Below are 27054 nucleotides of genomic sequence, written 5' to 3' on the forward strand. Positions count from 1 at the left end.
AAAAATAATTGGACAATTGGCTTCTAAGCTGTTTCTTGGCCTGGTGTGTGGTACTCCCTCATTATCCAAATTACAAAGAGCAGACAAAAAGTCTAGAATTATTTTCAAGTCTGCTATTTGGAATCTGTTACTGTCAACTCTCAACATGAGATCCAAAAAAGCTATCAACCGAAAATTAAAAAGTAAAAGTCTGATTTATGATAATTGTTCTGTTCAAATACTTTTGGTCCTTTAACAAGTGGGAGGCAGATATGCAAACTGCTGAAATTCCTCCACCGTTTACCTGATTTAGATGTAAATACACTCAAATTAAAGTTGACAGTCTGCAGTTAAAGCACATTTCAAATCGATTGAGTTAGTGTAAAGAGCCAAAACTACTAAAATATTTATGGTAATAACTGTATTTTTTTGTTATGGTTATTTCAGGCATCCACACTTCCACATCTTTGACTCTGGTCATCCATTTCAGTAGACAGTAGTCAACATTTGAAGTCAAAGTTGTCCTAAAACTTTTGAACACCCATGAAAAACTTTTTTGATCCACTTCAAACACTGACTACTGTAAGCAGACTGAAATTCTGGAACTATATTGAAATCCTAAAACTTTTGAAAATGGAGGTGTTAAGGTTGGAAATGCAAAAATGTTAAAGCAAAAAGGCACTAGTGTAAATGGCTATAAGCAGACCAACAGTGACAGTTTTAAAACCCAGAACTGAATCAAATCAATAGGGAGAAATCAGGTTCAAGTTTGGCTTGAATTGTGCAATTTTTAACAATCCTAAATGATTATAGCTTTGCGGACTGAACAAATAAATGATCCCCATGTCACACTGTAAGATTTCAGTTGTCATAATGTCAGACTGGTCCGAAGCCAAGTTCGATTCCCCCCCCCGGCTAGTTTTTGTTTACAACGTCTTTTTTCCTTCTAAACCCGTTCAATAACACACGTTCTGAAATAATACCTCACAACAAACTTAAAAATATGTAGCGGTAATTTTGCTTACAGTGTGCCTCAATAACAATAGCAGAAAAAGCTGTTTCGACGCTTCCTATTGGTGGTTTGAAGTTGTCATGCTGCGTCATCAGATTTGACAATCCTATTGCTTTTTGATTTGACACTCGTCGTAGCTAAAGTAACCTCTTCAGACATAGCCAGAACTACTATAGAGGCAATTTCATTAAGTTGCACTGTTTACAACTTTCTGTAGAATCTAATCAGTTCAATAGTGTGTAATTGACTAAAATCATTAACTGTGTCGATGTATGTGTCAAACCAACGATCAGAGATCACAAATTTTAGTTATGAGTTTATAACTTAAAGAATATTTTAGGGTTTATCAAATTTATCACAGACAACCAAATCATGGCTGCAGTTAGAGCAAGGCTTTAGTCAGGAGACCAGTCCTTATCAGGCCAAATGAATGAATGGGCAGAGCTGCGGTCCAGTCAGAAGTGTGTGTGTGTGTGTGTGTGAGAGAGATGGTTGGCCATGAGAGAGGGCGAGTTGTGAATGGACAGTGTTTAACAGCAGCTTTCAGAAAAGCCACTTGTCACATGTGTGTCTTTAATAGCACAGGCTGTTCACAGTGGATGTGGCTCCCTGATGCTAATGACTGTGGACAGGTGGTTTTAAGAGGACACCGAAAAGCTTTTGCCTCAATTTTCAGGGACCAATGGCACGCAGGTCACTCAAGTCTCTGCGGATTCACTTGTAGGTGTAAGGCAGCGAGTGGGCAGATCCATAAGCCACAGCCTGCTGTGAGCACGTTCAGAAATCTGAACGCATCTGCAGTGGGCTGTCGGGGTCAGGTGGCTGGTGATGCATTAGGCCTTTCATTGAGGTTGAAATTAGAGGGGCTTCTGAATGCAGAGGTCCACATATGCTGTGTCGGGTTATTTAATGGTTCCTGCACGTAAGGGTTATGCTTCAGTGCTCTCACTGTCTGTCATATGAAAGAATTTCTCTCCACTGGATGAAAAATGTAATTGAAACTTTTTAATCTCACAATTCTGAATTCACATCTCACTTTTCAAGTTGTCTTGCAATCTTTTTACTTATTTTCTCCTCAAACTTGCATCCTGCTACTCTGACTGTTTCACTTTTAAGTTTTTAATTTGAAATTACAAGATATCAGACTTTAATTTGTGAGATGTCCACTCAGAATTTAATCAGAGTTTCAAGTTTACATAATTGTGAGTTTTGTTTTTTGTTGACAAAAAAGTGGGTTGCACATTTCAAAATGTTTTTTTCTGAATTTTCATTTCACAATTCTGAGAATTTTGGCTGTTTTGTATATTATATTATATTATATTATATTATATTATATTATATTATATTATATTATATTATATTATATTATATTGTATTGTATTATATTATATTTGTCAAATATTGTTGCTGTTTTTAATGCTGTTTTGCAGTTATTTGCTTATAAAACAAAAGTTTGAGATACAAATTCAGAATTATGGCTTGTAAGCTAAGGGCATACTCATGTACAGTTGCCTTGAATTGAGCCAAAACACGCTTGTCTAGCAAATATACAAAAAAAAGTAACAGATATAAATAACAGTGTACAGGTACAGAAATAAAATCATCAAATATACAATAATATATACAGTTCTGACTTTTTCCTTAAAGTTGAAACTTAATTTACTGCCTTTTTGCTCAGAATTGTGACTTTTATTTAGGCTGCTTCACAATTCTGAGTGTACTCAATTTAGTTATACAAACTCATAATTGCAAGATTCAAACTCTACATTTCTCAGTTTTGATGTTTCTTGCACTCTAAATTTACACCTCACATTTCTAATCTTACAACACAACATGTTTATTACTATTATAAATTAGGTCAGTAGCAAAACCAACCTTTTGTCCTATCTTTTTCTTTATGTTTGTGTATGTAAGTGTATTTGTATTATAGAGAGCTGTTGAATTGTCTTGCCTAGAAAGCCTGAGTTCTGGTTGTGTTTCTGCCTTATATACAGTATGTTAGATGTATTGGTTGTAAATCATTCAAATGGTGGTCAGAACATGTTTCTTGCAGAAAATGCAGAGCCACATCTAAAGCTTTTGTGTTCGCTGCCAGGTCCACGCTAAGGGTTCTGGGCTAATGGTAAAGTCCAGAAAATGAGGTCATTTTGTGCTGTATGAAATGGGGCTTTTAAAGTCTCCAGCTTTTGTTGGGCTGCCCAGTGGCAAAGGGAGTGTTTATTTGAATGGTTTTCGTCTTACTCATGCCTGTTTACATTAAATCCAGATATTTTCTGCATTTAAAAATCTGTTGATTTCATTAAAAACCATGGTTATAAATGATATATATATATATAGTTGAATTATTAGCCCTCCTTTATTAACAGCCCCCGTTTATATTTTACTAGATATTTTTAAGACTCTTCTATACAGCTTAAAGTGACATTTAAAGACTTGACTAGGCAGGTTAGAGTTATAAGGCAAGTTATTGTATAACAATGGTTTGTTCTGTAGACTATTGAAAAAATATATAGATAAAAGGGGCTAATGATTTTGACCTTTAAATGGCTTTTAAAAAATAAAAAACTGCTTTTATTCTAGCCGAAATAAAACAAATAAGACTTTCTCCAGAAGAAAAAATATTATCAGACATACTGTGAAAAGTTCCTTTGAATATCTTAAATAAAAATACAAGAAAAATGAATGCAACATAAATTAAATTGGGTAATAAAAATGGATAAAAATATAAATAAATATAAATAAACAATATACTGTACATAGAAACATGAATAATAGTAATAAACTGAAAAAAAAACTAAAAGATAAAGACTTTTATACAGTAAATTATACTGATGTGGGATTCTGAGGGTTTAAAAAATCTTAATCATAACAAAATTGTCTTTGAAGTTGTCCGAATTAAGTTCTTAACTATGTATTTTATTAATAAAAAGTATTAATGTATTTACAGCAGTGACATTTACATAATGTCTCCTCGGAACATGATCTTTCAATAAATTTCTAATGACTTTTGGCATAAAAGTAAATTTGCTATTGCAAAAAAATATAGCTGTGCAACATAAGACTGATGTGGTCCAGGGTCACATATTGTAACCAGGTTTTTACATAAAAACGGTGCACGTATAGAAATAGCTTTGATTTTAATGGAGCTGTTGTGAATGAACCCAAAGTTGATTGCCCACCCATTGTGCTCATTACAAGCAAAGCTCCTTATAGACTTCAGCAAGGTCTTCTTGCTGATTGGTGGAAAGACGAACTCCTGCTCTCATGAATGCTTTTCATTTCATCCTGTGCAGTGGGTCTATGTAAAATATATGATCCATACATTTACCTGATCTAGGGTTAATGTTGACTCCTCACAAGGGCTTTGCAAATTGACGAATATCATATGGACTAAATAAATAGTCTAACGTTTTATATTAAGCGTAATCTTTATGGTGTCAAAAAATACATTGCTTATGGTAATATCTATATCAGTTAAATAAGCAATATCACACGAGTTGCAGTGCTTTAGTGTCCCAACAGTGACGATATACAGCCGCATCGCACTGCTACTAGTGTGATATTGCTTTTATACAACATTTTGATGGCATAATTGTGTATATGCAGGTACTAACTCATCAACATCACTTTAGATTCAGTATTTTAATGATTCTCTAGCGTAATGTCTAAAGTGATGTCAAAACAGGTGATTTTGCTCACATTTTGAGATTATGAGGCTAAACATGACATGAAATGCCATCAGTCTACAGAGATATCTCCCTATAGTATTACAGTCTATCACAGTCTACTGTATTTCTGTTGCAATATCACAATAATTAAGCTTGAAAAAAGCAGCGCAATAAGGAAAAACACTAAACACATGCGGGCATTTCTTCTTTCTTTCTGCCAATACCACACACATTCCTTATATGCGAATCCCATCTCACACTCAAAACACTACAATTATAGGATATAAATACAGCACTACAACATAAAAAACAGAGAGGTTGACTTAGAAAGTCAACTACCAGTTTTATAATGATTTAATCAGCTGTAATTTAAAATTACGTTGTTATTCCTCCTCTAAGTGCTTGTGGATGGAAAACATCAACATTCTTTGGTCTACTCAATGACAGGCTAATGGCCACCGATGTGCTGTCTCTCAGAAATTCTAAATATTTTAAAATGGGCACTATCCTTGCAATAAAACCAACTACATGCTTGACTAAAAAAAGCCTTAAAAGTACATTGTTGCCCAACAGCAGCAATATTTGTCAAAATGTAGAGTGTCCTCTGCTTGTTGCTGTATGTGGGCGGAGTAATGCAAGGGTGAAGGGTGAAGAGGCTGGTTGACTGCTGCTACTGGCAGAATATTGCACGGCTATCAGCCAATCAGATTCGAGAACCAGACAGGACTGTTGTATAAATGAGCTTATCTGCTTGTTAAGTGTGATGTCACGCAAAGCGGCATCCGGGTCCAAGTGCTCTATTATCAAACTGTATGAGGAGACTTATTAAATGGTTAAAAAAAAAAGTTTACAAAGTGATGGAATACTTTCGATTGCAATATATATATGTGTGTGTGTGTGTATATATATATATATATATATATATATATATATATATATATATATATATACTGTGTGTGTGTGTGTGTGTGTGTGTGTGTGTGTGTGTATGTATGTATATATATATATATATATATATATATATATATATACTGTGTGTGTGTGTGTGTGTATATATATATATATATATATATATATATATATATATTTTTTTTTTTTTTTTTAGATGTGTGTGTGCGTGTGTGATGCCGGAAACAGTATTCCATACGTCGCCGATATTAAATGACTTAACAAGCGTATAAAAGTAAAATATTACAGGGATCCAGACAGAAACCTTAAAACCAGCTTTGTGAAAATATTGCAGTTTATTCAGCATATTTATATTAAGTCGGACCTGTAATCATTAGTTTTTGAAAAGTGTTTTATATTTTATGAATAATTGTTATACGTTTCTAAAAAAAGATTTATCAAACATTAATTTGGGAAATATGATCACATATGAATTGGTACATTTCTGAGTATATACTTTAAAATATAAAGAAGAGAAGTCGTTTACGTGTGGTCAACATAAATAAACTATAAATCTAATATATAATATTACAGAAAAGGTACTATATTGTGATGATATCTATATATCTATTACTATATATATATATATATATATATATATATATATATATATATATATATATATATATATATATATATATATATATATATAGTTATCAGGTTATGAGATGACTTATATTGTGATATATTTTGTCATATTGCCCAGCCCTAGTACAGTAATACTGTATAGAACACAATATAGAGTCATAATATGGATTGATTTGCATACCATGAGCAGCTCCTCAGCTCTAATTTTCACCACTTGCCAGGTTTTTTTCCTTCTCTTTCAATGTGGCTGCTCCTGATTATTTGCCAATGAAGCGGCTGCAGAGACACAGGTACCTCATCATGAGCCAGAGCTAGAGATTTGGCCAGGTTTCTGATGGTTTGACTTTGCTTCTGAGCCCCGTTCATGAATATTACATGACTGGGCTTTAAAAGGTGAGTTTCGGACTGCAACTGATCGATGCTCTCCGTGAAATGGGCTCTGCATTTGTGAACGGCGCGAGGAATTTCATTCTCATTTACAGATTCGCTTGCGTTGGACTCACCTGTTTCTTACGCTTATGATGAGTGAGCTATTTAAATGTCACTGGAAGTGCAGTAGAACATTGGAATTTCAAAAGCTGACATTTGAACTGAAGCGTATGTGTTTGCGGTGACATTAATGCTGCTGTTATTGTTTTCACTCTTGCTGTTGTTGTTGTTGGTTCTCATACGCATCACGAATGACACCCTAACACGACATCTGGAACATATTTATGTATCTGTATGAGTGTAAAGGTCTCACACGCACCTCCATCCATTCATATTCACCAATACTCCTAGTGGAAAGACCAGCTCCAGGCTTTTTCAACTTTGACTTGTATGAATTCACGTGCCAAATCAAACTGGTGCTTCATCAAATCAGTTCACTTTCAAATTGCAGTGGAAGGTGTTTTAAATAATAATTTACAATTAGTAATGCACTGAAAAGCATTCAGAAGCACCATAAAAATGTATACAGCCACCAAATACGATTCATAGAAGTCAATCACTATATTTTAAATGGCTTTTGATGCCGAATGATGACTGGATGAACAGACTGAAGTCATTTATTCACTGATAATCTTTCCCTCCGCTATCAAAGATATCAGATATCAAAACTATTTTCTGGAATAGAAGTCACATTTTATTATCAAAGTGAAAGAGATGCGACCTATATTCCAAAGCCACTTATATAATGAAATTTATATCAAGCAATTAATGCATGAAAGATGAAAATTCTGTCATCATTTGCTCACCCTCAACTTCTTTCAAGCTTTTATGAGTTTCTTTCTTCTTTTAAACGCAAAAGAAGGCATTTAGAAGAAAGCTGCAAACCTTAAACATTATATTATTTGTTTTTCCCACCCTGGAAGTCAGTGGTTACAGGTTTTTGGCTTTACTATATGTCCTCATTAGTGTTCAACTGAAGAAAGAAACTCATAAATGTTTGGAACCACTTAAGGTTTAGTAAATAGTGAGTACATTTTCATTTTTGGGTGAACTTTCCCTTAAAAAGTTGTTTGTGAATGTATGGAACAAAATCAATGCCAAAGTATTAAAATAAAAAGCTTGTTGAATAGCACTAACTTAAATTAAGAACACATTAAAATAACTGCTTGCATTTTAGTGACTTGAATTGCCAGGGTTTGTAATTTTAGGTCATGAAATTGTTTATTTAAGCTGTGAATATTTCAATTCAAAACACAATTTCATACTTAAGTTCAATACTTCATATTCAACTTCCAGGTTTCACTTCCTAAATGTATATATATTAGAAAGTATAATGTTTAAATTTTTAGTTCATTTTATTTCAGTTCAAAAATTCGCTTTCAAAAATTCTTTTTTTCCTCACCTATTTACTTTTTTAAAAACCTTAAATTGGTCCATCTCCACCTGCTGGTGAAAAGCAATCTGCAATCTATCGAATCTGCAATCTGCAATATATTGCTTTTCCTGCAGCTCCCGGATGTAATGTCGAATTTTAACAGCCAAATTTATGAAAGCACATTTTTTAACTGAAATAAAATTAATTGAATATTGCCTTTTGAATATTATACTTTGTGCTTTTTAAACTGAACTAAATATTTTGGAAGTGAAATCTGGAAGTTGAATATGAAGTATTGAATTTAGGTTTGAAATTGTGTTTTGAATTGAAATATTCATAGCTTAAATAAACAACTATGTTTAATTTCAGGACCTAAAATTACAAACCCTGGCAATTCAAGTCGCTAAAATGCAAGCAGTTAATTTAATGTATTATTTTTTTCAGTTAGTGCTATTAGACAGCCTTTTTATTTCAATACTTTTGGCATTGATTTTGTTCCATATAATTGCAGATAGTGAATGCATGGGTTTTAATCTGGTTTATATATATATTTTTTCATTGTAATAAAGAAGTTATAAACAATTTTATAAAGAATTGATGAAATATGCTGGTCAATTCAACAGGCTAAATGTCTACAACTGCTGTTGAGTAATCCTCATCCACATTCATTCCCATCCTTTTATTTGTTCTGTGTTTTACTTTCTGTCTTTATGACCATGTTCATCATCCCACATCCATTACATGCCTCTCTTGTTCTTCTCTCCCTCCTGCAGTGTGGCCGGGATGCAGAGAACTTTGACCGCTTTTTCACCCGCCATCCACCGGTTCTCACCCCTCCAGACCAGGAGGTCATCATGAACCTCGACCAAGACGAATTCGAGGGCTTTTCCTTCATAAACCCTGAATTCCCTGCCATGGAAGCCCAGAGTTAAGGGCGACCCCCTAAAACTAACCCAACCCTCCATCAACCCTCCCCTGCCCTCTTCATCAAACCTCATGTTTATGTACCATACACTGGGGCACGTGTATGTATATAAACAGCCATGCACCAAAACTAAATCATCAATATACGTATGCATGCTGAGTTTCGATATTCGTAGATTAGCCTAAAGATCGCTGTGGCTTTCACGACATCCCATTGAATGTATTCATGCTGGAGGAACGTTTGAATCTTTAGACCTTCTCGCACTTTGGCTGTCTTTATACTATTTGTTCTCCTACGGCTTTCCTGAATGTGGTGTGTATTGCATAGCTCTCTTCTAGACTACCTTCGGATTTGTCTTTCTTGGGATTGTCGGTGTTGAGATTTAGCCATTTGCACTAAAGGTGCATGAATCACATATATGAGATGCAAAATGGCTAGCCTCGCTCTCCTTATCCAGCCTGCGGCAGTGATATTTTTTGCTGATTTTATCATCAAACCATTTTGCTTGTTTCCAAAAGAATGCAAACCTGGAAAGGTTTTTGCATGATGATTTTGTTTTGTCCGATATGTTAGTTAGTTAGCTCTATAGTGAACTCGAGGCTTGTTTTAATCTTTAGTACAGAATCTAACCGAATTTTTTCTCTTCATTTAAAGCATGAGTAAATCTGAATGAATTAGGGTGCCTGTTTGCGTGTATGTACAGGCCAATAGAGCTTAATGGATGTGCCTGATTGTGGTAGTGATCTGCCTTTCTTTCTTTTTTTTTTTTTGCCTGATCATCTCACACCATCTGCAAACATTCACCCATGTATGGAAAGCATGACTCCTGTGATGGTTCCTCTTCCTTGACTTCTGCTTAAAGGTCAGACGGATTTTATCGAAAGGTATTTGACAGGCATATTAAATATCAACTACCTCCTGCTAGAGACAATTACCGATTGAAATAGGATGAGAGAACGAGTGCTAATTTCAGAATTAAGCTTGCACTGTAGCTAGTAACCTTTAAAAGCCCATCAGCCGTATATTACTGACCTCTATCTTAGATAGGAATAGAAACCACTTTTAAACATTCTTGGGGGTTTATGATGACAAAGAGATGAGTAGTTACCCAAGGGTAATATCTCAAATTATACCCTGAATTTCTTTCAGGAGCTCATGTATGAGCAAATTAGTCTAGTTGGGACGCGTTGATGTAGCTTTACTTCGCCTGAATGATTCCATCTTGAAGCTTGTCAACAGAGACCGGCCTAGTGTCGGTACGTGAGTTTGTGTGGAACTTAATATCGCGCCTCAAAGCTGAACAGGATATAAAGACGATGAAACATTAGAATTAAACTAGTAACATAAAGCATTTTAAGCGTGTAAACATTGCTCATAAGCAACAATAGGGGTCGGATGAAGCTATCTGACTTCGTGTTAATGGGTCCAACAGGGGGGCTGGTCAGTGCAGAGCCCTAATTTAGCATTCTGACGGCTCGGGATACGACAGCACTGTTCATGTCAGCACTAACAGCAGCAAAGTCCTTGTGTGGAACAGATACTGTATCACTAAATGGAACTGGAAAGGCCACAAGAGCCACACATCCACAGAAACGGGTCAGATCCTCTCAGACATCACAGTTCCTTGAGCGGTTATCCGTGCTGACTAGCGGCCAGTGGCTTTTATTGGAAACCACTGGGGCTTCATATCATATCTTCATCATGGGATTTCAGAGAAGGGAGAACCTCTTTAAAATGGCTTCTTGTGCAAGAGGGTTTCCAGATATATACTGCGGGATTAGAAAACTGAAAGAGATGAAAAAGGGAAAAAAAATGTTGTGCATTTGTCATTTCTGCCAAATAGTTATATACAACAAGCAGTTCAACATAGGGCTTTGATATTTTTTTAAGTGTCTTAAAATAATATAAGCAAATAATATGTGTCAAATGTTCTTAAATGTTATGAATTCTATGTGGTCAGTATTGTAGATAACGAAAAAATTCAAGAAAAAAAGGGGGTTTTGTGTTTGTGCATAGCAGCTTTGTGCATGAACTGATTCAGAGTACTTTTAGCTTAGTGTTTGTGTTCTTGACATTCCTGTGTGATTTGCTCAATACATCCTCAATGCTTTTTTATGTGCCAAATATTTTCCACACACACACACACAAAACATGAACATACATTCAAATAAAAGTGAAACATCAATAGCCTTTGTTTGGTTTTGCGTTGTTTCCCTCAATGCAGTGCATATAACCTGCAACCTGCCATGTCTGTTAACTACAAAAGACCGTTTTCTATTCCAAGACCCGATCTGACATATTATTCGATCACATAAAGCATTATTTGTGTGTGTTTCTGAACTGCTTGGCAGAGAAAGTCTTGTCAATTTGCTCGGAGCATCGGCATATAAAACCCAACTTGGACGGTGTGCAGCACGTGCCCACGCTAAGCTCTGCATATTTCATGCCTGCCACTTAACATGAGAACATTTCATCCTGTTCCACCACCATTCAGCCAATGACATATGGGAAGAACATGCATAGGGGTGGGTGAAAACTAGAGAGACGCTTTATACGTGGTATTAAACGTTTATTGGCGGTGCATAATGTGGCCTGCTTATGTAAGTACTACCGCAGCATGGGGGTCCCGCAGATCTTTTAAACTTGTTGTTTTTACAAATATGCGGTACACAGTTGAGTCTGGCGCTCGGCACAAGAGTGTTAATTAATTCTGAATGTCGCAGCCTCAAATTAAATGAGTCGGGTAGCACGAAGTGTGTGCGGCTTATCAGCTGAAAACAGGTCAGCGTTTGATACTGCTGTTCTCTTCTTGCGCTGACATCAGCTCGCCGCTAATCCGCTCCTTTATAGAAAGCTCTGCGCCTTAGTATCGTGCGAAATTACAGAATCACGATTGGAATTAAAGCCTGGCAAAATGAGCACCTTGGATTTAAAAGGGGAGGGGGGTGTCTTTTCTCTCCTTCCCGAGAGCTTTTTTTTTTCTTATTATCATTCCCTTCGGGGCTTTGGGCACAGCATGCATCTCGAACTCTATCTCTGCTATATATCTGTATGAAACCACGGGCGATAAATTCAGATTCAGCTCTCTCTCTCATCCTGGTACTCTCGATGTTTGTTCCACTGTCATCTTATACGTCCATGTGCATCACAGCCTGTCTATGGCAAGTGAACTGCTCGGTGTGCCCGTGCTAATCTCATCTTGTCAAACAGACCTGTATCTAATCAACACAGAATGGCACTGGCCTGCATCAGCATGGCAAGCTAGCATGGATATTCCTGTCAACTGAGACCATTTTGGACCATCATTCATTTCTAATTAGTGTCATTTATCATTTAGCGATGGTTCAGGATGACAAATATTTTGTTGGGTGTTCTTTTTATGCTCTTCGGTCTGTTATATTTATTCTGATGTTAACAGTGCACATGTTTTCAGTTCCTGGTACCTAGTTCTACACTCATGTCACCCATCATTCCAAAGGTCAATTCACAGTTTTAGGATGTGCAGAATGAGTGATGCGAATTTTAATTGAAGTTTTATTTTACTCCTATTCAGGCCATTAAAGATGTGTCATTTTTTTTTTTTCCAAAACAACAATAAAGAACAGACGTCAATGGCTACCACAACTTTGGGGGGAAAACACTCCTAACATGAAAGTGAAACGATCAGTCTGTGCAAGAAACTGAACATTCATTCATTTTCCTTTGGCTTGGTCCCTTTATTCATAAGGGTTCTCCACAGTGGAATGAACCCACAACTTATCCAGCATGTTTTACACGGCGGATGCCCTTCCAGCCGCAACTCCATTCACACTTAAACACTACGGCCAATTAAGCTTATTCAACCTTTAGCGCATGTCTTTGGACTGTGGAGGAAACCGGAGCACTCGGAGGAAACCCACACGAACACAGAGAGAACATGAGAACTCCACACAGAAATGCCATCTGGTCCAGCCAGGATTTGAACCAGCAACCTATTTGCTGTGTGGTCACAGTGCTAACCACTGAGCCATCATGTCGCCCAAGAAACTATACATAATTTACAAATTCACTGAATTTCATCCATAGCCCCAGCTAACACCCCTGATTGCATTCAATGACTTTTGTGTAGGCACACACACCACTTGTTTACAACAGAGCGGGAGAACACATGTTTGAATGGTTCATCAAAATGGTGCTTGAGGCCTGTTCACACCAAAGACAATAACTATAATGATAGCAACCACTGCTACAATAACAACATAGCGAAAAAGATATTATTTTTAGCTGATAATGTGATGATACTACAGGGCTGCCAACTTTTGGTTTAAGCTTGGAGTGAGAATTTTTTTCTCCGCCTACAAAATATAAAATATATTGTTATCAGATTATTATGTTAGCATTTTGTTCCAAGTCCTGATTGTAAGGTTAAACCTTCTTGAACAGCTTGAGTGAAGATCTGTTTATCATAACGGAGGCAAAATAATGCTTAACAAATTATAATAATAAAGCTAATATAAAGAATGAACGACAAGGAAGCATGAAACAAACATATAATATAATATACATACTGTACTGTACTGTACATACATATAATATATATACTGTATAATATACAGTTGAAGTCAGAATTATTAGCCTCCTGAATTATTTGCCCCCCTCTTTATTTTTTTCCCTGACATTTCTCTTTAACGGAGAGGAGGTTTTTTTTCAACACATTTCTAAACATGATAGTTTTAATAACTCATTTCTAATAACTGATTTCTTATATCTTTGCCATGATGACAGTAAATAATATTTTTCTAGATATTTTTGCAAGACACTAGTAGTCTGCTTAAAGGGCAATTTAAAGGCTTAACTAGGTTATCAAGGTTAACTAGGCAGGTTAGGGCAAGCTGTGTAAAGATGGTTTGTTCTGTAGACTATCGAAAAATATATACCTTAAGGGGGCTAATAATTTTGACATTAAACTGTTTTAAAAACTACTTTTATTCTATCCGAAATAAAACAAATAAGACTTTACCCAGAAGAAAATATATTATCGGAAATACTGTGAAAACGTACTCACTCAATTACACATGATTTGGGAAATATTTAAAAGTGAAAAAAAAAACTCAAAGGGGTTTAATAATTCTGACTTCAACTGTACAAGGATGTGTTAAATCGCTTACAGCACCTTAAAATTTGACAACTGTTGGCACTATAAGCATTAAAGGATTTCTAGTTTATAGTTATTAAAGAGTTCATGGTACTTTTTCTTACTCCAATCTGGTCACTTGATTCACGGCTAGCATTCTGATTGAAGGATTTAAAAAAGAAATGTATATATAACAGTTTCACCTACAGTTTTGTTTTAGCCCATTTTCAATAAAAAAATTTAGTCAAGCCTCAAAGCTTGACAACATTGCTCTAAAAGTTGCCCTGTCTATCATCATGTTTAAATAATAAAGCCAATCTGAATCTAAATATATAAGGGCTCTCACATTTAAAGCAGCAGATGACATTGAAACAAACCTTACTACCACCCCTTTTTCAAACAGCCTTTAAAGAGAACAAATGCTTGTACCTTTAGAATGAATAATGGTAAGAATTAACAGAAATTAGATCATTACGCCAGGCTAGCAAAGCAGTACAACATAAAATGTAAATGTACCTCAGGTGTCAAGTGCCTGTCTTGCCTCCTTTGAAGTTGCAGTTTAAAGAAAAAAGCTTGCTTGCTTGTTAATATATATATATATATATATATATATATATATATATATATATATATATATATATATATATAGTTGTTTTTAGTCAGCTACACTGTCTAGATTAGATTGCTTGCACTAGATTCACTGTTGCTCACAATCACATGCTGAGAGCATCTGCTGGTTAAAGCCATGTTTGCTGGATTTTTTATTTATTTATTTTTGTCAACAGGCATTTATTTGTGCTCTTCCTGAATGCTGCAACCTACAGAATATAGAAAGATTCCGTTTGTGAGCACACTGATTGCACTTCTGACCCTTTGCTTTGGCTATGGATGAAATATATTAACGTTCAGTTTTTATTTTTTGCACAGATTGTTGGTTTTACTTTATAAGACTTGTCAAGAATCTTTTTTTTTTTTTTGCCTCTCAAAGTGCTTGTAGCCATTGACTTGCATTTCATAGATCACCAATACCATGGTTTCAACATAAACTCCTTTTATATGTTGTCAAGCAAATAAAATCCTATGAATTTGTACAAATTAACCACTTTTCTGACAGAAAAAAATACTTTTTTTTTCTTGTGAGATCAGGCTTGTTAATAACTATGCTGAAACACATCTATCACATTGTTATTGTCATCATCATCTTTAGAATAAGCCAGTCCCAATGTTATGTTGACTGGGAGCTAGAGTTAGCCATTGAGATTGAATGACCCACAGTCCTGAGGTTTCCATGCCAATGCCCAGTGCCATTTTCCTCTGAACTGTCTGGCTCTTGAGAGCCCAGGTATTCTAGTGGCCATCACTCTGGAGTTGTGGCTTATGTGCTTCGCTGTGCTGTGGTGTGCTTTGAGAACCAGCAAATGGACAAAAGGTAGGAAATGTGCTTCTTGTTGTATCATATTTCTTCCTCCTGTCCACTTTACTCTTTCTGTCTCGAGCTGTTTTTATTTATGTGTGGATTTGCCAGGAGATCTCAGACTCTATTCTGGACTCTCTCTCTCCTCCAGTTGGCTTTTGTTTGATGTGATCTGCATACCAATAGTTGGAGTCATATGTCTTCTATTTCTGAGTCTGTGATCTGGGTTGTTTGTAAATCCTTTTCGCTGTGCTGTTTTGTGATGACAGTCTCATCCTTCTCTCTGTCTTCCTCACCTGAAAGTGGCTTGTTCTTGTTTCTGTTTTTTATTTAAGGTGTGCTATGTTCATTGGGGGAAAAGCGAGATCACACTGTTTTGGTGTTGTGTGTTTATTGTTTTCAAACTGTACAGAACGCTTTAATACCAAGCACTGTGCTGCATAACTTAAAAAAAAAAACACCTCCCACAATTCCCTTTGGCCCACCATTGACCAGAGAGCTGAATAATTTAGGTGGAAATAATAAGTGAATTGCATTGTTTTTCCAAGACAGGCTTTATTTTTGGCCTTATTATCCAAGCAGACATCCAACAGGCTGCGATTAATTTATGGAAAAAAGCTTGAATATGCTTTGCCACCAATACCGTTCTTTGTTCTGCTGTTGATATCTAAAGGTCAGTGCGAGCTGCCATTCATAAACAATTTTGTTTCCAGAATGTGACACTTTTTGAAGCAAAACAGGATAGTTAGTTGGATTTAACAAAATGGAGCATATTTTATGAATAAGACCAAGTTATATTTCATTTGAAGATTATAAAGACAACAAAAAAAAAGATTTATTCAGAATAATGTGCGCTGATTAATCATTCACAATGGGAGACATGCACTACAAAACTAAGTAGGCCTATATGGAAGACTGTTTCTGCCTTAGAGTTTAAAAAAAACAATAAGATGACTTTGATTATTAGAAATAAGGTTGCAGTTGTGTGAGATAAAATCAAGATTTAAGAGAAACCATCACAGTTGTCAAACACAAAGTCTAAATTATGATTGTCACAATTCTGTTCTATAAAATTAAAATGACAGGAAAGTCACACTGTAAATCAAAACTTATACAGAGGGCTGCATGATATTGGAAAAATCTGACATTACAATATTTTATTTTGTTTTAATTTATAATAAAAATTTCAGTAGGTGACTTGAATAGCTCTATTTGGATTTAAATCATTAAGTTTGGAATAATTTTGTAGAGGAGTGAATCAAAGAAATTGCAAGGATAAAGAAATAAGATAAAAGTGAAGCAAGTAGTCAGATATTCGGGAGCAGTAATACGTTACGATACAATATTATCATGATATTTTGCTTCCGATTATGATAGATCACAATATCAGCCATAAATAAACTATCCAAAATATATCATGATATTTGTAATTGAAGAGGGAAAAATGCATCAAAAAGTTATAAGGTTTCTTATATTTTTTTAACAGCACATATATTTCGTTGAATTATAACATTGTTATATATTCGATCCGTCAATACAAGAAGCGTCATCTCATTTAGACACTGTAAAGAAAGCTTTCATTCATCCCATTTAAAAAATTAGGGAAATGGCTCACATCTAAATTCTATCACTTGATCAATGAAAATTAATCGTTTGCTTTAAACAATATTTTCTATCTTTATGAGAACAATTTTATATAAAATGTACAAAGCATACTAGTCTTGTTGAAGAAAGTCAATTAATTTAAATTCTTTTATTGTTCTCAACAGAAAGATATAACTTTAATCCAAACAAAAATTCCCATAAAATGTTCATTCATCCAATAAAAAAAATTAAGGAAAGTGTTTTTTCAGTGTATTGATATTTTGTCCTGCTCCTATTTTTGAATATTTCATTGCTGATCAACTCCCAACTCCACATTGCAGCTGCTACAATGTGACATTTTTTTTAATTCACACGTTGCGATGTAGATGCTGAAATTATATATTGCGCAGCCTTAATCTACACAAAAAAAGATTAATTGGATTTATAAATATTTTAAGGTAAGTGGTTGCACACAGTTTATTTGACCTGATTTTAAACAAATAAATTAAGTTGAACACTACTAAATTGAATTTGTTTAAATTCAGCCTAAATAAACTGTGAAACCACTTATCCTAAAAAATGTGTAAATCCAATTCAACTTTTTTTTTCAGTGTAGTCACAAATGTAGCACAATTATGAGTAACACTTAATTTTGATTGTCGATTAGAGTATTAGTGGACTGTCTGCTTAATATCTGTTGATGCTGCTCCTTCAACAGACATTTAAGTGACTATAAAAAACTTTGCAAGTATATGTCAATTTACCCTAACCCCAACCTAACAGTCTACTGATAATCTAATTAGAATTAGTTGGAATGTAGATGCAATGTAACTTAAATTCAACAAATGGACCATCAAAATAAAGTGGGACCCATAAGAAGCCGCCTCAACTTCATGCTCGAATAGCATGAAAGGCACAGATATGAAAATGCCTTAACTGATATTAACAGTTGTGACAACTGAAATGACAAGAGAAAGTCACAATTGTAGAATGATCTAAATTACATGTAATAGTCACAACCAGTGTCGGGGTAATGCATTACAAGTATTGCGAGTTATGTAACAATATTACATTTCTAATTAACGAGTAAAGTAACGCATTACTTTTAAAAATTAAGTAATAATATTGGAGTTACTTTGTAAAAAATGTAATGCGACCGATATTTTAGTTTAGTTAATTCTCTTTTTAAAAATAAATTTCTAAATTAAAACGATCGGAGTCACGTTGAATCTCACACTTAATGAAAGAATGCAGGAACAGACAGAAAGGAAGAAGGCAGAGCAGATAGAAATATTCTCTTCATTTTGAATAGATGGAAGAAAAGGAAATAAGGATTATCTGAATAAACAGTGATTTTTGCAAATGCATTGCTTTAAACTTTCATTAATCTGTATATACAGCATGTAGAGCTCTAGGGTTAACAGAAGATAACATTATCCTACATTCATTTTTTATGTGTGTTTTTTTAAAGATAAAGATAATTGTTGTGTTTTACAGATGTTGTTTTTTTCAGATTTTCTTCGAACAAAATTGAAAAAATAAAAATCTTGCAAGTTCTGAAAAAGATCAAACCTAAGCCAGGTCAGAAAAACATAATGTATTACTTACCAGAAAAAGTAACTAAGTAACGCAACTAGTTACTTTTTTGGAGCGTAACTCTGTATTGTAGTAAATTACTTTATAAAGTAATTTTTCCCAACACTGGTCACAACAGCAGGTTATGCTTGCATTATTACAAGTAATAGTGAGATATGAAGGAATAATTACAGGATATAGTGAAAACAGTGACATGAAAGCACAATTAAAATAGCTTGTCACAGTAGCTAGTCAAAATTACAAGAAACATACAGTTGAAGTCAGAATTATTAGCCCCCGTGAATTATTAGCCCCCCCTGTTAATTTTTTTCCCCAATTTCTGTTTAACGGAGAGCAGATTTTTTCAACGCATTTCTAAACATAATAGTTTTAAAAACTAATTTTTAATAACTGATTTATTTTATCTTTGCCATGAAGACAGTAAATAATATTTTACTAAATACTTTTCATGACACTTCTATACAGCTTAAAGTGCCATTTAAAGACTTAAATAGCTTAGAGGTAAAATAGCTTAAAGGGGCTAATAATTTTGTCATTAAAATGGTGTTTAAAAAATTAAAAACTGCTTTTATTCTTGTCAAAATAAAACAAATACGACTTTCTCCTGAAGAAAAAATATTATCAGACATACTGTGAAAATGTCCTTACTCTGTTAAACATCATTTGAGAAATATTTAATAGAGAAATTCAAACGGGGCTAATAACTCTGACTTCAACTGTATATGCCTTTGACATAAAATTGTAAGAGACAATGCACAATTGTAAGAAAATTAAAATAACAAGAAATAGTCGCCATTGTACACTAATCATTTCCCAGAAATTCACAACATCTTACTATAAATTTTCACAATAAATTACATTGGTTTCACTTGACAGGATTTAACTGTTGAATCCTACATATTTAGAATTTTATTGTGAAATTGAGGCTGGCATCATGATTACAGCAAATTACTATAAAAATGGCTTTATCTTTTGCACTTTAAGAATTCAAACACTCAATATTTTATTCAACAGAAATTAATACACATCAACTTTTATGCTAGTACAATATATAGTACAATATATATATATATATATATATATACTGTATATATATATATATATATATATATATATATATATATATATATATATATATATATATATATATACTGTATATATATATATATATATATATATATATATATATATATATATATATATATATATATATATATATATTAGTAATTTACCAGCCAGTAATTTACTTTAAATTTAAGGTCAAAGAATAAATAAATAAATAAATAAATTTTACAGTGTAGCTTTAAATTGAAATTTCATGGAAGTCACAATAAGAAGGCACGATTATGAGAAAGTCATAATGGTAAAATATGAAGACGTTATCATAAAAGCAAACGAGTTTCAGCTGTGACAGTATTTTAATAGTAAGAACGCTAAAAAGTTACAATAATGATATAGAAAGACAAAAATATAAAAAATAGCCACAACTGTTTGAAATCAACGTGTAATTACAAAATGTCATGACAGTATTAAAAGGAATGGTTATGAAAATCATAACTGTTTGATATTAACATTTGATTACAAGAAGTAGTGATTAAAATATGGAGGCACAGTCAGCCACAACTGTGACAAAATCTGACCTACTGTACAAGAAAATCGCAATTGTTAGATAATTAGGGTTAAGAAACCATCTCAATTGTGAGATTTACTCTAATTTTACAGTCGATTTACATTATTTTTGGTCAAAAACTATTTAAAGTCACAATATAAAGCCACAGTTGTTCCGTCATCGCATTGGTAAAAAACAAATGAGTCAAAATGCAGACAGTCATGAAAAATAGTCACTCTAGTTTGATTCAAAGATTAATTACAGTAAGAGAAACATTTACATTCAAGATTCGACATTTAAAGTATGAGAAATACAATCATCAATGTTCATTCACTGTATACTCTAAGGCAGAAACAGCCTTTTGTGTATTGACTACCGAACACAGCGATTCAGAAATATTTTCCTCTTCCCTTTTAATATGACATGACAGCCCCACAAGCAACTACCGAACGCATTTCCACAAGACAACATATCCTAGTGCTTTGTGTACATTGTATATCAGTGCGGCTCTCGGTACTTGCGTCGCTGGAGCTTCTTGCTTCAGTGATGCTCGGCGTATTGAGTGCCATCCCTCCCCCCACACCAGCGTTTTCCTTTGCCTTCATGGATTTACATTGCCAAGCAGTGCATTAACAATGTCTAGCCCCAGAGAAGCCCTCTCTCTCTCTCTCTCTCTCTCTCCTTTCTATCCCCTCCACTCTCACACCTTCTGTCACATTCCCTCCATCCCTTACTCTGACCCCCCCTTGCCCACCCCCAAACTCCTTTCTTTTTTTCTTTCTTGCTTTCCTTAGCTGTGTCTCTTTCCTTCTCCGTCCTCCCACTCAGTGTGTGTGTGCATGCATGTGTGTGTCCTCTGAGCCAGGCTGGCTCTTCCCTCGGGCATGCTGGCACACAAGGCCACAGCAGAGAGGAATTCTCCCAGTAAGAACAGGCCTGTGGGCCTAACAAACCGTCTGCCCCTTTCATTTAGACTCCTCTCGCACCAAGCGACAGAGACAGAGGGACGCAGAGTAAAAGAGAAAGGCCAGCAGTGCCTACGCTTTAGCATCTCATAAAAGAAGAAGCAGCAGCACACAGTGTGTCAATGCAGCGAGCGTCTCCCCCAGCAGCTCTGGATGGGGACTGTCAGTGAGATATGAGTCTCATCAGTGGCCTGGGCGTCTTTTTAAGTGCTTGTGTGTGTTATAGTCTCCTCCTGAAGTGGAATCCTTTCTTCTTCGGCACACAATTCCTTTTCTGCCTTTAGCACAGCTGGGCTTCTGCCTGCAGTGGATCCTTCATCAGCTTCTTATTTAGTGTGGATGTAATTGTTGGTTTTAAAGGGATTCCTTTTCTGGAAATGAACGTTCTGTTGTTGTTTACTCACCCTCATCTCTTTCTCTTTCAAACGCACCTAAAAATCTGGTTTTCTTTTCCATTAAGGACAAAAATGTGCCCCATAAATTTGGGGCTTTTGGGGGGGATGACTAATTGAAATGCTTCTGACTGGCCATAGTGTTAAGTAAAAAAAAAAAAAGAAAGATATGTAATACAGTGAATTGAAACTGTTTATTTTATTTTTTTACAAATTTCTAGTGGGTAATTAACTAGAGAATTAAGGCCCAGATATACTCACTGTACTTTTATTTTTGCATACTTTTTTAAGAGGAAAGGTATTTTTTAAAATACCACAGCAGTGATCCACTGCTAGTCAAGCATCCTGACTCCGCAAACACTGATGAGAGCAAAAACTTGGTATACCTCAAAGACAAAATAAGCATACAATTGAAATTGCAGTGGTGAGAAAACAAGACCAACTGATAATACTAATGTGGATGTTTGGCCTAGCTCCACTCCAGTCAAGTAAATTCATGTTTATTTTTTTATTGCTGTATACAGTAGATTTGTTTAAAGTTAACAGATTTAACGGTACATTTACATAGGGCATCAGCATCAATGTTTGACTTAAGACATGTTTAAAGCTTGGTGCTAACCTGATTGATTTAGTGACAACAGCCAATTACATTGGAGGATAAAATTAATATTGCTATGTACCTCTATATTAGAGACGCCCAAACTAGGGCCCGCAGGCCAAAGTTGTCCCAGGGTAACCTTTGATTTTGAACTCCAAGTTATCCTTTTTTAAAGTTATACTGCATTATTTAATACAAATAGTAATGTTTTTTTATTTTTAATTATTATGAAATAAAAAAGAAATTATCATTGCAACTTGTATGTAATATTATGTAATAAAACTTAAACATTTATGTAAAGTTTTGGAATACTTAGCTTTGGCCCACGGCTCATAATGATTTTTGGTTTTTGGCTCTTTATACAAAAAAGTTTGGGCACTCCTGCTCTATATAAAGACTGATTATAAAGTGATGCCACCAAACCCACCTTTGAAACCCACCAAAGAGATATACAGTACCCTCCCAGCAGTAACCTTGATGTCAAAATGAAATTCAAGAGTTCACACTTAGCTGATGATTTATCATAAGTTAGTTTGGCATGATGTCCGTGGTGAGAGCCCTGAGCTCAAGCAATCCTCGAGCCCAGGGCTTCCTCCCGTTCGCAGGACGATAGGGTAGATTGAGCTCAGGTAGGTCTTAAAAACTCCCCGGCTGATGTGGCTAAGGTGAGCCCTATTGAGAAGGAAAAATACAGATGATGAGAGCTAAACAATAGTGCCAAATTGGCTTATTCTGTTTACTTATGACACATATTTTTGGTGATGGGAGGAAACCCGAGAACTCAGGGGTAATCAACAGGGAGAACATGCAAACTCCGCACCGAAATGCCTACTAGCAAAAGCAAGGACCAGTGCCGGCAGTGTTCTTGCTGTGGGGCAACAGTGCTAACCACTGGGCTGCCGTGCTGCCCAATTTAGCTGTAAAGGGAAGGAAGGGGGGTTTCTTCCAGATAAAGGTAGTTGTGGAATTAAGTGTTTTTTTTTTTTTTTTATAGTGACTAAAGCTGCGGTTACACTAGACTTTTCTCTGCATAGACTTGCATTTATACGCACTTGAATGCATCAGACCGGAAACTCAAGTTCATGCATGAAGTTTCGCAGTTCACTCTCTGGACAGAAACTTAAAACATGGACTAAACGCTCGCTTTTTTTAATGTCTAATCATCTTGTTTAATCCCGCCCTCTTTCGCAGCGCATGTATGACCGAATTTTGCACGCTCAATCTCTCGTGTGACCGTAGCTTTAGGAATCATACGATTGGAGGCTCATGATTAGCTAATGCAGTACCAGCTGTGGTAAATCATAAGCATGCGATCCTCTTGAAATTAGTTTATAAATAAACTTCACCTAATTTATTTACATTGACGTCAAAAAACATAAAAAATGCTAATTCGTTTGATGTCAAAACTTGATGTCTATTTGACAATTACACATCGGTGCCCTTTTGACTACCAAAATAACAACAAAATTAATTACAAATGACAAATTTACACTGGATTTTGTATCCCTGCAATGCATAAAAATAATGATTTTGACATTGTTTTGACATCAAGGTGCCCTCTGAGTTTCTTCAACTTTGATGTTCTATAGACCCTTTTCTCATTTCCAGGTTTCTCAGTAGCTGAAGGCATAATGGTTGGGTAATCTTACAGCATGGTGAATTGGAGAGTACAACAAATATTTTTTTTACAACCCTATTTGCTGATTAAAGAAAACTCTAAAGAAAGCCGTTCAAAATGAATAAGAAGCACTAATATTAGCTTCCCATTGTGATTATATCGTAAGGCCAATTCAGACCACATTAACAGGTGAAACTAAATTCGAACAATCACATTTCTATGACTAGACACAGGTTCAGCATTTTCAAAACTCGACAACAAACTACTACAGACCAACATCAGACCCAAATGTGGTGTTGTTTTTCTTTTTCCTGTTAGCGTGGTGTAAACTGACCTTTGCAGTATAATAAAGAAAACACTAGATGACCTGTAAAAAAAAAAAAAAAAAAAAGAATGTTTCCGCTGCTGTTTTGCTATATGTTTGTTTTGAAATGCTTGAAAATGAAGATTTTCTAGGTCAAAGAAGATGAAACCCCACACTGTAATTTTTTTTTTTAATTTTACATCAGTTGCCAGCATAAACCTGTAAAATAGCAGACTTTAAATTACAGAAATTTACCAGAAATTAAAATTTAAGGAAATTTCTGTAATTTAACTTTGATAGCAGTCATACTTTGAATGAGTTTACCAGCCAAGGCAAACTCTTCCTGAAAGTTTGTACTTTTTGTACAAAACAGTTTGGCCTGATTTTGCTCAAAATGACATCCCCCTCTTTCCTTTCGTGAGTATACCAGGGCCTTTGACAGCATACACATTTGGTACAACATGAGGATGAATAAATAATGACCGAATTTTGAGTGAGCTATCCCTTAAGATCCCAAAATATGATTTCTTTTTCTAAATGACACTAACACATTTTTCCTTTCTCTTCTTCCAGCGGAACAGCCGAGATACCTGCAACTTTGACCGGGAGTTCACAAAAATGGCCGTGGAGCTAACGCCCACCGACAAGCTGTTTATCATGAATCTGGACCAGGACGAGTTCCTGGGCTTCTCCTACACCAACCCAGAGTACGAGGTTCCTGCTCAGGGTTAATCGAGCAAGCATACTGGAGACTGCTGGCCATGTATCTCTCTGTCTGCCTGTATGTGTGTGACATGTATGCTCAGGGTCGTGAAAGCTCACTCATATTACTGTAACAGGATTTAACCAAAGGGCTCAGGTGGACCACCTCAGTATACAGCTGTGCGGTATCCGACGCATTTCCAAAGGGGGCCAGAAATCAGTCTCAGCGTAATGTTTCCCTCTTCCTGGCGTTCACACAGAGCCGGTAGCCCTCCAGCTTATTTATTTTTATTTTTTGAGACTGCATTGTTGGTGTTTATACGACGGTAAACGCGGCCTATGCAACAAACGAGGAACAAACCCCGAGTGAGCAATTTGAAAAACAACAATGCCGCCTTCAATTATTTATTTGCGCTTCATTATTTTTCCCCCCGTTTGGTTTCTATTTGAGCTGAGCTAATGTTTAATTCACTGGCTTAAACCCATTATACCAAAATATTATTACCTCCCACACATGACTTGAGCCGCCGCTCCCGTACGCAGCCTGAATCCCTGGCAGAAGTGTCCTCACTATTGTGACATTCAGGGAGAGGGAAAGAGAAAGACGACAAAGAAAAAAATGGTCATTATCATTCATAACTCTGTATTTCAGGAAGGATTCATATCACTGGGTTTGGGAAGAGTGGAGATTTGTAAAGCTACTAGTTCATATTCCAGTATCCTTCAGGACGAGGATTAGAAACAGCCGGATAGATCAAACGCAGTCGACGCCGTCGTGCAATACAGAATTCTAATAGTACATAACTGTGTATCTATGCACCTTGTAGGAAACACAATGTGCCATTTCTTTTTTTTTTCCAAAGGACTTCGTCGTCCCTGTGATTTCAAATGCTTAATTTGCATGATTGCAATAGTTTGTTTATCCTCTAGGCATAATACTTTCGGACGTATCTATCATTCAAGCGGAAAAAAAAGACTTCAGACGTGAGGTTTTCAATCACAGAACAATCATACATGCGTTTCTGAATGCTTGGTCTAGACCGGTCGTATATAGCAATGTGATTCGAGTCTGCCACCTATGTGCACTCATAGGCTTTGTGTATATAATGTAACTATAAGCACTTTCTGAAATGACATGTATTTCTTAGCACAGTAAAAAGATAAAGGCGTAAGGTTTTTGCATGTTCAGATGTATTATCACTACGCGTTAATGGCTTGTAATTTGTTCCTCGCATCATTATGTTTTCTAGTACTCATGCATCTCAAAGTTACCTGGTGAAACCTCTAATGAAAATTACTTTGAGATTAGATAAACATAAATCGATAGCCTTCTCTCTCCGGAATAAGCGGCGCTGGATTGATCCGTTCTGCCCGTTTTTGTACAGATCTTAACCTCTTTAGTGCTGTGTGTGAGTGTGTGTATGTATGTATGTATGTATGTGTGTGTGTGTGTGTGTGTGTATATAGCGGTGCTGTCTCTGTGAGGTGAATAGTCGCAGTGTTTTGGCTAGCCTTCATTTTATACCCGCCGTGTGGCCACCGGTAGTGCTATCCCATAATGCTGCACGAGACCCAGACCAAGCTCCGTTGAACGTTAAGCCGGCGCGTATTGATCGGACAATTATCAAAAAGAGAAATAAAAGGCGTATATCAGTTGACACTTTAGAGCGTGGGGTGAGCGCGAGGTGATTTAGAGGGAAAATTTAGCAGGCTTAAAGGCACACAGTGTCTGGTTAATTGCCAACCAAACAGTTTATGTTTCTCTCGGAGGTCAGGCTCCAGGGATAAAGGATTGCGAGGTCTCTGAAGCCACCAACACATAGATAACAGGGTGAGATGCTAGGTACAGTGTTAATGCTATAACTTATTGATGTATTTATGAGAGAATATGTAATTTGTTCTATTTATAATAAAGATATTCAATGTAAACCTGCTTTTGTTGTCTGCTTCCTGTGTGGGTGATTTATTTAGTGCACGTGTATTGATTAGGTCAGAGTTTTTTATTCAGGGGAATAGGTTTATGGTTGAAACAGGAAAAAGGTAAGATTCAATCCTTCAGTTTAAAAAAATAACATAAATTTTCTAATGTTTATTCAAAATGAATGTAAGATCATATTTAAGATTTTATTTTTCTCATACACACTCAGAATTAAAAAGTACAAAATCTGTCACTGGGGCAGAACCTTTAAAAAAAAAATGTATTTCTTACTTAGATTTTTTTTGTCTTGTTCAAGT

General features: G+C 35.5%; 1 protein-coding gene and 1 long non-coding RNA gene across 3 annotated transcripts in view; both read left to right on the forward strand.

Annotated features, from left to right (window-relative positions):
- prkcbb (protein kinase C, beta b) overlaps positions 1-26753 on the forward strand; it is a 261820-nt gene extending 235067 nt beyond the window's left edge. Inside the window, 1 exon segment of one of the 2 annotated variants that reach the window (NM_200978.1) lies at positions 8773-11114. In NM_200978.1, the coding sequence (NP_957272.1) occupies positions 8773-8931 (159 nt within the window). In that variant the 3' untranslated portion in view covers positions 8932-11114. 2 annotated transcript variants of the gene reach the window in all.
- On the forward strand, positions 16266-19920 carry LOC141381235 (uncharacterized). Its single transcript, XR_012401104.1, has 2 exons — positions 16266-19717; positions 19856-19920. It is a non-coding gene; the product is annotated as an uncharacterized lncRNA (long non-coding RNA).
- Positions 26754-27054: the final 301 nt, after the last annotated feature.

This window comes from Danio rerio, chromosome 3 (assembly GCF_049306965.1).
Source record: "Danio rerio strain Tuebingen ecotype United States chromosome 3, GRCz12tu, whole genome shotgun sequence".
NCBI lineage: Eukaryota > Metazoa > Chordata > Actinopteri > Cypriniformes > Danionidae > Danio > Danio rerio.